Below are 13,709 nucleotides of genomic sequence, written 5' to 3'. Positions count from 1 at the left end.
AATGTAACCGCTCCTCCAAGAACTGGCTCCTCAAAGAGCGATAGAAACCGTAATCGATCCGGAGGCGGAAAACAATGTGGCCCTAACTGTTCGGTGTCTCCCCGGCCCCCGGCGGGGGAGGCTGGTCCCGCCAGCTCCGGGCCAACTCGCGGCGGCGCACGCTCCTCTTTCCACTTAAGTTTTCCCGGGGCCGGGAAGGTGATGGGGGTGGGTGGTGGTGGGGGGGCGCCCCACCTTGCGAAGACGCTCCGCCCTGGGAGGGGGCGGGCCTGCAAAGAATACCCGGGGCCCAGAGGAAGACTCCCATTGGCCGGAGGGCGGGTGACGGGAGGGGGCGGGGCTTCCCAGGGTATATATGGGAGGGGGTGTGCACAACCTGTGTCAATTTCGGAGTCTCTGGCCGCGCTTGTCCTCCCCGTGGTGCGACCTGAGCCGTCTCCCTTAAGGCTTTCCCCGCAACGGGCAGAGAGCCTCTGCCGCCTGGGTACCCCTATCCTGCTCGGTGGCGCCCCACATCTCCCCCACCCCCGGGGCCCTTCCTGCATTTCCTCGACGGTGCGTGGATTCGGGAGACTTTCTGTTTGTTTTCTCCTCTTTCCTCTTTGTTGCTCTAAAACCGGCCTCTCCGAAGCCCCTCACTCCGAAGGGAGCTCGACTTCTGGAGAAAGGCGGCTGCGGCGGACTCACCGGCCCCACCTGCGGACCGGCGAGGGCCAGCGAGCCGGTGCGCCCTCCCGCCTGCCTCCCCCGCCGCCTGCGTTCGTCCGTTCGTCCGCCTGGGAAGCCCGCCGCGCGTTCATTGATGCACCCATTCCAGTGGTGTAACGGTGAGTCCGGGGGCGAGGAGGGGGCGCGGGGCTCCCCGGGGACGAGGAGGAGGCGCCAGACTTAAGATCTGAGGCTCGCTCTGCCTCTCGAGCCAAGTTTCTCTTGAAATGGGGCGGGCGAGAAGGCGTCCTGGAGCCCAACTCTGCTCCGCACAGCGCGGAAATGGAAAAACAACCAAACAAACCAACGCAAAGCCCCGACCTCGCTGGCGGGCGGGGAAGGGTCTCCGAAGGGGCGGCGGCGGCGGGGGCGTGGGAGCCGAGGGGTTCGCGGCCTTTGTGTGGCGGCTTCGCTCTCCTACCCCTTCCCCTGCCTTTGTGCGCTCCCAGTCTGTTCTTTGTTGTGATTGTCGGAGGAGCCTGAAATCCGCGCTCCGGCTCGGATCTCCTAGACTAGAGGGAGCTCAAGTTCCCGGGCTGAAACTTTGCAGGCTATTTGAAATGTGCACACAATGCTGCGTGCGGGCCCGGCCGGGGGTGGCTTCCTCGGTGTCTTTGTTGGCTTCGCACTGGCTGCGATGGGGCTCTGTGCCCGGATTAAAGAGCGTGGCTTTATGGAGTTGATAACGCTTCGCAGATACGTATCTCGGAGCTCGGTTACCCCGGGGTGCAGGCTAATCTGGTCCCAGGAGCCTCATGGTGGAGCTTTCACCGCCAGACCCAACCACCCCATTCACTAGCCACCCTCCCAACCCCCGGGTGATGCTAAATTTATCTCATCTGAGGCTTCCTTTGCGGTTCAGGAGATAACAGGTTGGCGTGGGTCTGATTCCTCACCCAAGCTAATTGAACTGGGGGCCTTTCTCAGGGATCCGTTCAAAACCTTGAATACTAATACTCTCTAATGGTCCTGGGATCTTGACCACCTACTTGTAACGCTTGTAGAGTTGGGGTAGGGGGAGAGCTAGTCTTATCTCTGAGTGTGGCAAACTGGCTAGTAAGGAAAAATTCATTCTGCAAGCAGACTCCTTCTTGCCAGGTCTTGGATTAATTATTTCAAGAGGCTTTTGTTTTAAGGCAAGGTTTGGGCAGCATGTGTAAGAATGCCCTCCCCCACCCCCTTCCTCTTGCAAGTAGTATCTAATTTCCTGACAGTGAACCAAGCTCTGTGATAGGCGGGCATTGCGGGAGAGGGGGCGGAAGACGGGGGTGAGGCCGAACTGTGTATCCCGGCATCTGGGAAAGATTCCCTCGGCTGGGAAGGAGGCATTTCCCAGTCTCTGGTCTTTCTTGGCCAGCCCTTCTCTTGACGTCATTCCCACTCCCAGCCCACGGAGATGAAACATTCTGATGTCAGGGCTTGCATAGGTCGGCTGAGACAATGGGGAAGAGACTTCAGGAGAAGAACCCGGGTGTGTGTGTGTGGGGGGGGGGAGGTTGTCAGGCACACTGGCCTTTCTTCTGGTCAGCCCTCTTTCAGAGAGGTTCTTAGGTCAGCAGAGGACATGCTGCTTTCTCTGTTCACTTCTTAGTGACTGAGAGATCCTGTTCTTTGACTCCAATGAGGAAGCAGTCCCTCTCCCCACCGTTTTGTGAAAAACCTCTGAATCCCCTCTTTCCTGGGGTTGGTGTTCTGCCCAACTTTTAGAGGAAAACTTCACCATTCAAACAAATGGACCATCTCTTGGCTATGAAGCTCTTCTCACCTACACCCCTATCCCATAAGAGTCCTAAGCTCAGTGACTCAATCCTGGGTTATCAGACAAGAGAAGATGATGAAGATGGACTGCTGAGGCCAAAGTGCCTGCAGAGTGCATACACAAATCCTCTACAATAGCTACTGTCACCCCACTGCGAGCTCCCAGAATAGGAAACCAAATGCGGTTCTTTGGAACCCCAAAGACACCAGGATCCAACCTATAAAAGAATGCATAGAGAGTCAAGGCAGATTGGCGGTTAGGTCCTCTTATAGCATCAGATAGTGTTGGGGGCAGGGAGGGATGGAGTTGCTCTTGTTGGGAGGAGGGCCTCATTGATATTGTGGACACAGTTTCTTGAAGGGAAGCCCTAAGACCCTTTTCCAGAATAGACTCAGTCCACCATGATGTCTTCAAGAAAATTTGATTTCCTTTGGCCCATCGAGCAAATATTTGAGTGGAGGGGTGGTGAAAACTTTCTAAATCCTGCTGGAGACTAGAAGCAAGGGCTTATTGTTGGGTATAGCAAAGTTTAGTAGCTAATTATTTCATTGTTTTCAGCTTAATAAAAAAATCTTTCAGGATAAGAATTACTTCTTGTTTACCCACAATGTGTAGGTCATTGCGTAAATCAGGCCTTCAACAATACTTGTTCATTGACTGGTCATCCATTCAGCTGAGGGCAGTTTCTAGGCAATTTTCCCAAACATCGGTCTACTTACTTCAGAGTGTGAGTTTCTGCCAAGGTGCCAGGGTTTGAGAAAATTAGGAGTTATTTATCTGTTAACTAGTTTTTGAGAACCAGCCAAACACTAGACTAGGCACTGGAAAATATCCAAATTGCTTTCCTCAGACCTCAGAGCATTCAGGTTGTTAAGGACTTTCATCTCTGATCTTAGGATTATAGTTGCACCTCCTCTGTGCTTCGTTTTGTATGGTGAAAACCTTTTTGTCTGGCCTTTGCTGGTTTGACTCAGTGTGTTGGCTCTCAGACTGAAGGGTCTCAGGTTTGATTCCCAGTCAAGGGCACATACCTTCGTTGCAGGAAGGCAACCAATCAATGTTTCTCTCTGTCTCTCTCCCTCCCTTCCACTGTATCTCTCTTTAAAAAAAAGAAAGAAAGAAATCAATGGGAAACATATCCTTGCATGAGGATTAACAAAAACAAAACAAAAAACACCTTTGTGGCTTTCTTCTTCCCTAGAAGGTAAAACCATCTACTCATTTTTTTTCCTTGATTTTTATCTTCAGTTTTTATCATGGTACTTGTCATATAATCAATGCTTAATGTATGTTTGAATTAAGTTGATGCTAGGAACAACTGGGCAATGTAAGACAATTACTAAGTATTCAAGAGCCAGAACATGTGATAGAGCTGTGAGCACACAGAATTCTGGGAAGAGAGGGTCACTGGAATATCACAAAGACCAAGTCTGGTGGATTTTAGGAAGACAGGGAGTTTCAGGCAGATAAAGCTGATGAACAAAGGCATGGAGGCAGTGAGCACAAAGTTGGGCAAGAAGTAGTGAGGAGACAGGCCCACATGGGGTGGTGCTGGAGAACATTGGTGGGAAGGTTAAGAGGGGACCCAGTGCACACATGGTTAGGAGGAATTTAAGCCAGTCATGAGTTTGGGAAATTCATGATAGAAACAGAGTAGGAGGATATGAGAGCCATGTGGGCTAAATTAGAGGAGAGACTAGACATCAATTAGGTGACTGGATAGGGACTTGGAATAGAATTGGGCCTAACGTCTGTTTGGAATAGGGACTTGGCAATAAAATTGGGCACAAAATAGGAAAGAGGTTTGGAGGGAGGCTCATTATATGGTCACTGGATCGATCTAGGGCAGGGGTGGGCAAACTTTTTGACTCGAGGGCCACAATGGGTTCTTAAACTGGACGGGAGGGCCGGAACAAAAGCATGGATGGAGTGTTTGTGTGAACTAATATAAATTCAAAGTAAACAACATTACATAAAAGGGTACGGTCTTTTTTTTCAATAGTTTTATTCATTTCAAACGGGCCGTATCCGACCCGTGGGCTGTAGTTTGCCCACGGCTGATCTGGGGGATGAAGAGAGGTATGAGAAGTACATCAAAGATGACTTCATCTTTCAAGCCAGACTTCTGCTGAACTGTAGCTCTGGTAATTATAATGCAGAATTCTGAAGTATATATTAATGGGTTCTGGCTCGTAACCAAAATGTCAGGAAAGTTCCTAAAACCGATGTTGAGGGCTCGAGTACAGAGGACTTTGGAGCCAGGCCTTGTTAACTGTTGGAATATAGACAGTTCAATGATTGAGTCTTTTTAAAATTAAACTGGTAGCATGAGAATATGCCTGGGATGTAGCAGATATATGGTAAATTCTCATTTGCTTGTCTCACCACATTCTGAAACAAAAATGTTATGCTTATCTTTTGGATCACTGTGGTATTTTTGCCTGCAAGCATGAATAAACACTCAACCAGCTTATTGCTTATATCCTATCTTTTTTTTTCTCTTTTTCCTTATGGTTAAACATTACAGGCAATGTACTGTCAGAACCAGTAGCCCCAAGATAGAGAATGGCTCCAGCACTGGCTAATCTAGCAACTCAACTGATAAAATCTTTCCTCCTCTTTGTTTCCCCTGCCACAGGCTTTATATTGAACTGCTCTCTTTCCAGCTATAACTTGGCTGCCACCAGGACAGGTGTTTTGAGCAGACATGACCAAAGAGAGAGAGAGAGAGAGAGAGAGAGAGAGAGAGAGAGAGAGAGAGAGAGAAAGCTTCCCTTTTTCAGCAGACATTTCTCTGTGTTTCATTGGCCAGAATCTTGTCACACACCTACCTCAACACAAAACCCTGGCAAGGGGAAGATGACTATCACAGTTGGTGGACCAACCAGGATACCCCTGAGGTCATGTGAGAAGGGAAGCAGCTAGTGTGCTTCCCGCGCTGAATGCGTAGGGCTGAGGACCTTGTTAGTGTGTAGATTCTGATTCATTTCTTCTGGGGTGGGTCCAATACGCTGCATTTCAAATAAGCTCCAGGGAATATCATTGCTACTACGAGACTGCACAGTGAGGCTTTGAGTAGAAACCGGGACAGTAGACAGTAAGAGTAAACTGCAACCCCCACCCACTTTCTGGAACTCAGCCTTGGAATGAATAATTTCTATTCTGGTCCTATTGCAGCTTGTCTCCTGGAGCAGGTGGCTTCATAATGACAAATGACCTTTGGGGTTGCACTTTGCAATTTACAAAGCATATTTCTTTTTAAAAAATATATATTTTTATTGATTTCAGAGATGAGGGGAGAGGGAAGAGAGAGATAGAAACATCAATGATGAGAGAGAATCATTGATCAGCTGCCTCCTGCATGCCTCCCACTGGGGATCAAGCCTGCAACCCAGGCATATGTGCCCTTGACTGGAATCAAACCCACAACCCTTAAATCCACAGGCCGACGCTCTATCCACTGAGCCAAGCCAGCTAGGGCTACAAAGCATATTTCTTAATGCTGGTTCTCTATGTATATATATATTTTTTTTGTCCTCTCTGTATTTTCCTTGTTTTCACATAACAGAGTGAAGCTTAGTGAAGTAACCTCATAAAAGGTCACATAGCTAGGAAGAAACGGAGTTTAGAGCCCAAATATACATTCCCTCACCTAAGGTTCTTCATTTTGCTGCTGCACCGTACGGGCTCTAACTGAAAGAAGTATTTCCATTTTTCTGCCCATTGCCTGAAATCTTGACACCCCGCCTCCGCCCCACCTCCCAAGATGGGGAATGCAGCTTTAAGTACTGTGTGTAGTAGTCCATTTCATAGATTGGTTACTTGACCCATGATCACATAGCTAGTCTTAGAACTAGAACATGAACTTAAGCCCCGGAATCAGAGGTTTAGGAGCCCAGAGTCTGCCAGTTCTCTTTCCGTCTTCGCTGACACAGAGTACATCAGCCCCAGAGGTACATTTCCCACTAGAATAATATTATTTTTCCTCCCCCTTTCCCTGCAGGGTGTTTCTGCGGCCTGGGACTGGTTAGTACTAACAAGTCCTGCTCAATGCCACCCATCAGTTTCCAAGACCTTCCTCTGAACATCTACATGGTCATCTTTGGTACAGGCATCTTTGTCTTCATGCTCAGCCTCATCTTCTGCTGTTACTTCATCAGGTGAGTGACTCACTGGCTGACCTGGAATGGGGGAGTCGGGGAGGAGGCAGCCAGGGGTAGGGTGAGCTGAGCGAGGCTCACAACGGTCACTAGCCTCCAGCGGGTGTCCTGTTTGAAAGACAGGACTTAGCCAGTCCTTTACTGGGCCCCCGAGGCCTAGTGTTTCTGTTTACATCAGCCTATCAAGTTGCCCCAGAGCATATAAGGTCACTATGGGTTGGGCTGCATCCTGCCTCTTGGCCAGTTATGCTAAGGTTGTCAGGCTTACTGTCTGACAAAGTAATGTCATTGATGGTCCTTTAACTGTCTCTCGCCCCACTCACACCCGCTGGGTAGCTGGGGATAAGTAGGCATGAGTTACACCAGTGGCACGTACCTCTGTCCTCCTGGGAAATCTTTCTATGTCCAGCAGATGCTAATATTAGCCAGCTGGTGTCTGGAGATCTGCTTGTTTATTCTGCCTTGGAGCCCTTATTTTTGAGAGTGAAAAAACTAAAAGCCTCCCTTAGTGCACAGGGACCCAGGGAAGGACTGGAGTTTCTCCGGGAACTGTGGCTATTTCCTACCAAAAATGTGGGACATAACCGGAATTTAGACTGGAAATTAGAGCCATTTCTAACAAGAGCACTCTTTTGGTGTTAATCATTCTTTGCTATATATTGGGGAGTGCTGAGCGCCTCTGACTAGCAGAACATGCTAGAGCCATTGTGATAACTAACCCCCACAAATGCTTGAGTAGATGTCAGCTGGAGTCTAGGCTAGTGTCTGATCAAATCATCTAAGAAGATGAAATTAAGACAGAGGAAAAGGAGATCTGGTTCCCTACTGAGGCGTCCTGGTGGATTTGAGTCCTTCACCCAGAAGGAGGCTAGAGAAGGTGCTTGTCCTATTCTTCAGGCTGGAAGATCTCTCTCTAAGAGGAGGAAGTGCCTGCAGGCCTGCTCCCCAGTGCTCTCGGTTCTTTCTCAGAACTTTAAAAAGTCCCTACAACTAGAATTTTCCACTGAAGCCACTATCTTCTGTAAATACTTTTGTTTTTTTCCTCTTGTACAATTGTGTCTAGAATTTGCATCTCACTATTAAGTGGGGGGTGAGGATAGGTTTCTGGTATTGCCCCATTCCCTCGCCTTTCCCCAAGCCTGAGTTTTGTTCCTCAAACTTCCATCTGCCTGACCACCAGCCAGTCCCATCCTCTCATCTCGAGCAAATGTGCAGTTCCCAGAGGCTGAAGGGGACACATTCCAATACCAAAGATTTGTGTATGATGCTGGAGGAGTCTGTAAAGCCAACTCCACTTGGTCCCTTTACACACACACACACACACACACACACACACACACACACACAAGCTCACATATGCCAAGCTGCAAAGGTGACCAAGTGAAGAAATCCTAGAAAATCACTGTGGGCCACTAATGGGTGTAACCTTAGATTTTTAGCTATTCTTTACCAAGTGCCACCTGCATGCCAGACATCATGGTTAGCATTTTGTAAAATACTTAGCTCACTTAATCCTCAGAACATCCCTGCAGTTTAGGTATGAGTCCACTTTATAAATGGCTGATTCTTACTCCTTGACTATGACGTGGAGGGGAACTGTGGCTGTGGCCACCTCTTTACAGCTAAAGATTGGGTGTCTGCAGAAGGAGAGGCTGGGAGCTGGGGATGGCTGATTAATTTTTGTTTGGCTGGCCTGAAGGAACAGAGCAACAGAACCGCACGGTGCCAAAAGCTTTCCTGTGGCAGGGCTGCTCGGCACCACCTGTCCCTTCTGCCGTCATCTGCCCCTGCACCACCCCACTCTGCTCTGCAGCCCGCTCCGAGCCAGCCCACCCCACAGTCTCATGGTTCCAGAGGCTCACTGGTGTGTGGCAGCCTGTGGGCGTCTATATATAGAAAGACACACAAGTGCAGAAGCCACTTCCTCTCCCTGCTTCTTGGTTTCCTCCTCAGCCAAAATAGGCCCATGACCCCTGCTCGTGACCTGGTGAGCTCATTGGCCAACACCAGCCTCCACTCCCAGCTCCCCCACACTCATTCTCCCCCAGCCCCCAAAGGGCTGATCTCTCCCCTCCACAGGATGGAGGGGCCAGTGAAGTACACACAGGCAGGAAAGGAACAATTATTTTCAGGACCTGGCTGCATTGTTTGTTCCAAAAGGGAAAAGAAGCAAAGGGAGAGCTCACTGGCAGTGGCTGGAAATGGTGTCATTGAAATCAGCGTATTTTTAGCTACTTTGCTCACCCAACAGCTGAAAGGGCCACCTGTCCAATGTTGTTGGCACCGTATCCCCTGCTGGGATGGCCCGGCATCTTTGTTTTCTTGTTTTGTTTCCTTTTGCAACCTGTTTGGCCCCATTTCATCACACTCTAAAGCTTCCTGATCCAGAAATCTGCATGCAGGGTGCAGGTGCAGCTTTAAGCCCCTCAGTGTTCTGAGCGTCCTGTGCTCCGAGAGGCAGGCTTCTGGAGTTTCCTCGGATAAGACCATTAAAAGGAGGGCACCCCAGGCATCAGCCCGTACAGCGCGGCGCACACGACATAATAGCCATGTTGCATTGAGGCTCACAATTATGTGTGGCATCCCCTCATTCTCTGGCTAAGAAGCAGGCTCCTCACCGCTTCCCTAGTCACTCTGCTCCTACCTGCTCAGAGTGGCTGTCTCCCTCAGAAGGTAGCTGTAAGCACACCCGACTGAACATTCCTTCTTTCCCCCGTGTCTGTCGGCTGGCAGGTATGTAAGCTTTGGATGCATCCTTCCCACCCTTCTCACTGGGACGCGGGGACAGAGATGCCTGTGAACATATGAAAGTGCAAAGTGAAGGATGGGGCAGTGGGAGCCCTGAGGAGGCCTTTATCCAACCCTCCACTTTAGGAACCCTCCGGAGAGGGGAGAGAAAGGGGACAGATGTGCTGCCCAGGCCTCAGCCCAGTGGCAGGAGCCACTTGGATTGGAGTTTGTTCTTTAGAGGATCCAGGCACCTATGGCCTGGCCAGGCCCCCGACTATGGAGTGCTCACCTAATTGGTGAAACAGGCCACATTTTGTGTTAAAGAGCTCGGGCTCTGTAATCAGATAGACTTTCATTCAAATGCTGCCAACTGGCTCTGAAGTTTGAGCAAGTTACTTCTCTGGACTTCCTTTCCCCTCATCTGTGGACAGGGAAGCCTGTCCCTCTAAAGCTGCTTGGAGTCGATGGGCACGTACTTGAATATGGTAGTGCGGGGATCGGTGCACAGCAAGTCCCCGGTAAGGGTGTGCCGTTGCCTTTAGTAACGCGTGCCAGGTTTTGGCTCCTGAGAGAGGCAGCATGCAGGCCACCAGCTTGAAACAAAAAGGAGCAAACAAAGAAGGGCTCGCCTGTGTTTTCCTGGCACCGTGAGGGGAGAGTGCTCTGTTTCCAGAATACTGTGTTCTCCGGGCAGAACGTCCCGCAGGGCCAACAGACACTTCTTTATCCTGCTCCCCTAGGTTCATGGAAATAGCCCTTTTAAGACTATCTAATTTCTCTACATTCGGTAATTGTTAATCTATAGGGTTTGGGAGCCTGCAGGAATTTACCTCCTGAGAAAAGCAGGAAGAGGGAACCCCCAAGTCAGTGGCACTTGCAGAAAATGTTGAGGCTGTTGAGCCTGAGTCCTTAATTCACTCGGGGTGACCCACATAGGTCCAAACCCTACTCCATGGCATCTATAGGTGAGCCACCCCTGTGAGGAGCACCTGTCCCCACCCCCAGAAGAAGCCAGGCAGCCAGCCTGCCCGCCTGCCTCTCCTACTTTGAATGGCTCTGTTGGTGCCATAGTGACCGCTTCTCTCCTTTTCTTTTTCTCCAGCAAACTGCGGAACCAGGCACAGAGTGAACGATATGGATATAAGGAGGTAACGCACTGCATCTTTCCCTGAGACTTCCTCCTCTGCTCCTTGTCCTGCTAGAGACAGAAGAGGAGAAGCTTGAGCTGTCCTGGCCTGGAATCCCCCTCAGCCTCCCCTCTGGCCTTCTCCAGGGTTAAATCCTTTCACTGTCCTTGGCCTAGGCAGTGCCCAGAGCATCCCCTTAATAGGAGGGAGGGAGGAGGGAGGGAGGGAGTGAGGAGGGAGGGAGAAGGGGAGGAGGATCCTGTGCAGAGCTGGGGACTTTCCTCATTGGTTGATACCACCTGGCCCCGTGATTGGCTTCTTTGGACACCATGCTGCCTCCTTTGTTCCCAGGTGGTGCTTAAAGGGGATGCCAAGAAGTCACAATTATATGGGGTGAGTGTGTTGGGAAGCCAAGTGGGAGGGGCCCCGTGGGTAAAGCACAGGGCACCTTCAGCTTTCAGCCTGGGCCCGTTCGGGAACCTCTGAAAAGAAGGTCCTTTTACCCTTGTATATTCACTCTGCCCTGGCAGACTATGGATCTAACTAGTGTGTCCATGCCTGTGGTTCCTCCCTGTCCCCCCTTCACTCTGCCCACACCCAACAAATCCTGGGTTCCCCTGCACACTGACTCTTTAGGAATAGGCCATTCCTACCCCTTTCCCACCTGTGCCTGGAGGTCACCTAACTCACCGCCCAAAGCTTCCTTCCTAACCAGGACCTCCTGCACACAGTGTTTGTGGTTGTGTGGAGAAGGGAGCATCCCAGATATCACCAGACACAAGATTACTGAGAAATGAACCCATTTTGTCCCTGTTTTTAAATATATTTTTATTTTATTTTATTTTATTTTTTTTCAAATATATATTTTATTGATTTTTTTACAGAGAGGAAGGGAGAGAGAGAGTTAGAAACATCGATGAGAGAGAATCATCGATCAGCTGCCTCCTGCACATCTCCTATTGGGGATATGCCCGCAACCCAGGTACATGCCCTTGACCGGAATCGAACCTGGGACCTCTCAGTCCGCAGGCCGACGCTCTATCCACTGAGCCAAACCGGTTTCGGCTAAATATATTTTTATTGATTTCAAAGAGGAAGGGAGAGAGAGATAGAAGCATTAATGATGAGAATCACTGATCAGCTGCCTCCTGCGTGCCCCCTACTGGGGATCAAGCCTGCCCTTGACCAGAATCGAACCCGGGGCCCTTCAGTCCAAAGGTCGACACTCTATCCACTAAGCCAAACCAACTAGGGCTGCCCCTGTTTTTTATATCTCAACAAGTTCAGATGTTTCCCAAGCCCTCTTCTAGAAGAGTAATTCAGTTGAGATTGAGGGGATTCATATATATGGACAGAAGGCTGGATTTAAAGAAGGTAACTGACCACATACCCTCACCTTACCTCTCGTTATTGAGACATGTCCCCTTGCTAAATGTGCTAGGCTAGAACGCATTAAAAACCATTCTTCTAGAATAGCACTGTCCAACGGAAACCTGTGAAACTGTGGGGTGGCAATAATGTGTGTTCAGGGTGGGGAGTGGGGTTCTTGCCCGATCTCACACTGCCCCTGCCCCCTTGCTCTCCACAGCAGACCTGTGCAGTCTGTCTGGAAGACTTCAAGGGGAAGGATGAGCTAGGTGTGCTCCCATGCCAGCATGCTTTTCATCGGAAGTAAGTGTCTACAGTGGGGATGTGTGCCCGGGGGTGCCTTTTAAAAGAAATAAACAGGAAATGTCTTCTAGAACCTCCGATCCCTACCTCCTCCCACTTCCCCCTTGTCAGCAATCTCCTACAACCTGTCTGGACAGCAGGCAAAAGGGAGAGGTTCGATTGCAGTAAGGATAGGATGGTCTGGGTCTGAGAAACAGCTGGACTCTGATAGCCGGCCAGAGCAGGTTGCGGTATCTCACGTCTTCTGTTGCCCACAGGTGTCTGGTGAAGTGGCTAGAAGTACGCTGCGTCTGCCCCATGTGTAACAAGCCCATTGCTGGCCCCTCCGAGGCCACTCAGAGCATCGGAATCCTATTGGATGAGCTGGTGTGAGGGCTGCCTTTACATCAAGGCCTGGAGAAGACGTCTTGCCTCATGGGTGCCTGGTCCCTCTGCACAGCTGCAGTGAACAAGACTGTTGGGTGATAATGGTCATGCCTACCTGAAGGGGAGGTAGTTCAGGGCTGGTCTCCCACCATCAGTGAGAAGCCAGACTTGCCCCTCCTTCCTGCCTCCTGAAGTCTTCTTCTCTGCTACTCAGTACTGAAAGCATCGCCCATCAAGACCATTGTATCCTGGTACTGGATGATTTCCCTGCCTGACCCTGCTCTGGGGGAAGAATCACCCTTGAAGCATACAGTAGAGATAGAGACCGTATGACCACAAAGCCCTAGAAGGGATGAGATGGGCTCTGTCCTCCCTTGTCCCCCACTCCTTCCATCAGAAGGTTAGAAGGGAAGGAAGAAAAGATCAAGGAACCAAGTGCCTCCAGTGGAAGTGAGGGAGGCTCTGTAGGAAATTAGGAAGAGCAGGGACATATCAAAGCAAAGTCAATGTTTACATGGGACTTATGGGAACAAAGGCTGGCTGGCCAGCCTGGCTACAGGGTGACGGAGGGCCATCCCTCCCCCTGCTAGGGTCTGCGGTGCTATCCATTCGCTCTCTTCCTCCGTCAATCTCGGAGCTTCCTAGTCCACGTTGGAGTCTGAGTGCCCCTCCAGAGGAAGGGCTTGTTCTACACTCACACAGATTTCCAGGGGCTTTTTCTAAAGGAGCAAAGGGGGCCTGGGGAGGGGGGTATCTGAAGGTGAAGGTAGCAACAGACACCTCCTTCCCCTTGTAAATAGTATTTTTATACTTCATCCTCACCATCTCAGGATTTATATATGGAATGGAGGGGGTGGGGGGGAGGGTTCTGTTCCTCCCCAGAGTGGGTGAGGGTGGGAGAAGGTATGTATTTAAAGAAAATTAAATTTAATAACAAGTTTCTCTAACCTTTTGGCTGTGGTTGTGGCCTGTGTCTGTTGGCTTTTTTCCACCAATAAGGAACAAAGCTCTGTAACTGCTGCTTCTCACTTCCCCACATTCAAATCAAACACACGCACACGCACACGCACACACACAGTTTCCTAACCCTTAAAAAGAAAAATTGGCGATAGATTACTGCCTGTACAGCACAGGTTGGGACTAATGTCAATGTACTTTATGACCTGAATAAGCCAGGCTCATTGGATT

General features: G+C 50.0%; 1 protein-coding gene across 6 annotated transcripts; it reads left to right on the top strand.

The window, feature by feature from the left end:
- The first annotated feature begins 392 nt into the window (after window positions 1-392).
- On the top strand, window positions 393-13,365 carry RNF122 (ring finger protein 122). Of its 6 annotated transcripts, none has more exons than XM_036300537.1 (7): window positions 393-555; window positions 6,471-6,627; window positions 10,460-10,505; window positions 10,836-10,877; window positions 11,772-11,858; window positions 12,073-12,155; window positions 12,413-13,365. In XM_036300537.1, exons 2-7 carry the CDS (start codon window positions 6,518-6,520, stop codon window positions 12,525-12,527), a joined length of 483 nt encoding a protein of 160 aa, XP_036156430.1. In that variant the 5' UTR covers window positions 393-555; window positions 6,471-6,517; the 3' UTR covers window positions 12,528-13,365. The 6 variants fall into 6 exon arrangements, with proteins under 6 accessions (XP_036156430.1, XP_036156429.1, XP_036156433.1 ...); XM_036300536.1 differs by having other exon boundaries at window positions 393-827; XM_036300539.1 differs by lacking the exon at window positions 393-555 and adding an exon at window positions 3,589-3,671.
- The last annotated feature ends 344 nt before the right edge of the window (window positions 13,366-13,709 follow it).

The sequence above is a fragment of the Myotis myotis genome, unplaced genomic scaffold, assembly GCF_014108235.1.
Source record: "Myotis myotis isolate mMyoMyo1 unplaced genomic scaffold, mMyoMyo1.p scaffold_m19_p_3, whole genome shotgun sequence".
Classification (NCBI taxonomy): Eukaryota; Metazoa; Chordata; class Mammalia; order Chiroptera; family Vespertilionidae; genus Myotis; species Myotis myotis.
Note: the sequence above shows the minus strand (reverse complement) of the source record. Positions and strands in the feature narration are given on the sequence as shown.

Bases quoted from the DNA above. Each gene is read 5' to 3' on its own strand.
- RNF122 (XM_036300536.1), top strand. From the start codon at position 803: ATGCACCCATTCCAGTGGTGTAACG. The intron at 10,506-10,835 runs GTAACGCACTGC...CTTTGTTCCCAG, and splicing joins AACGATATGGATATAAGGAG to GTGGTGCTTAAAGGGGATGC. The intron at 12,156-12,412 runs GTAAGTGTCTAC...TGTTGCCCACAG, and splicing joins CAGCATGCTTTTCATCGGAA to GTGTCTGGTGAAGTGGCTAG.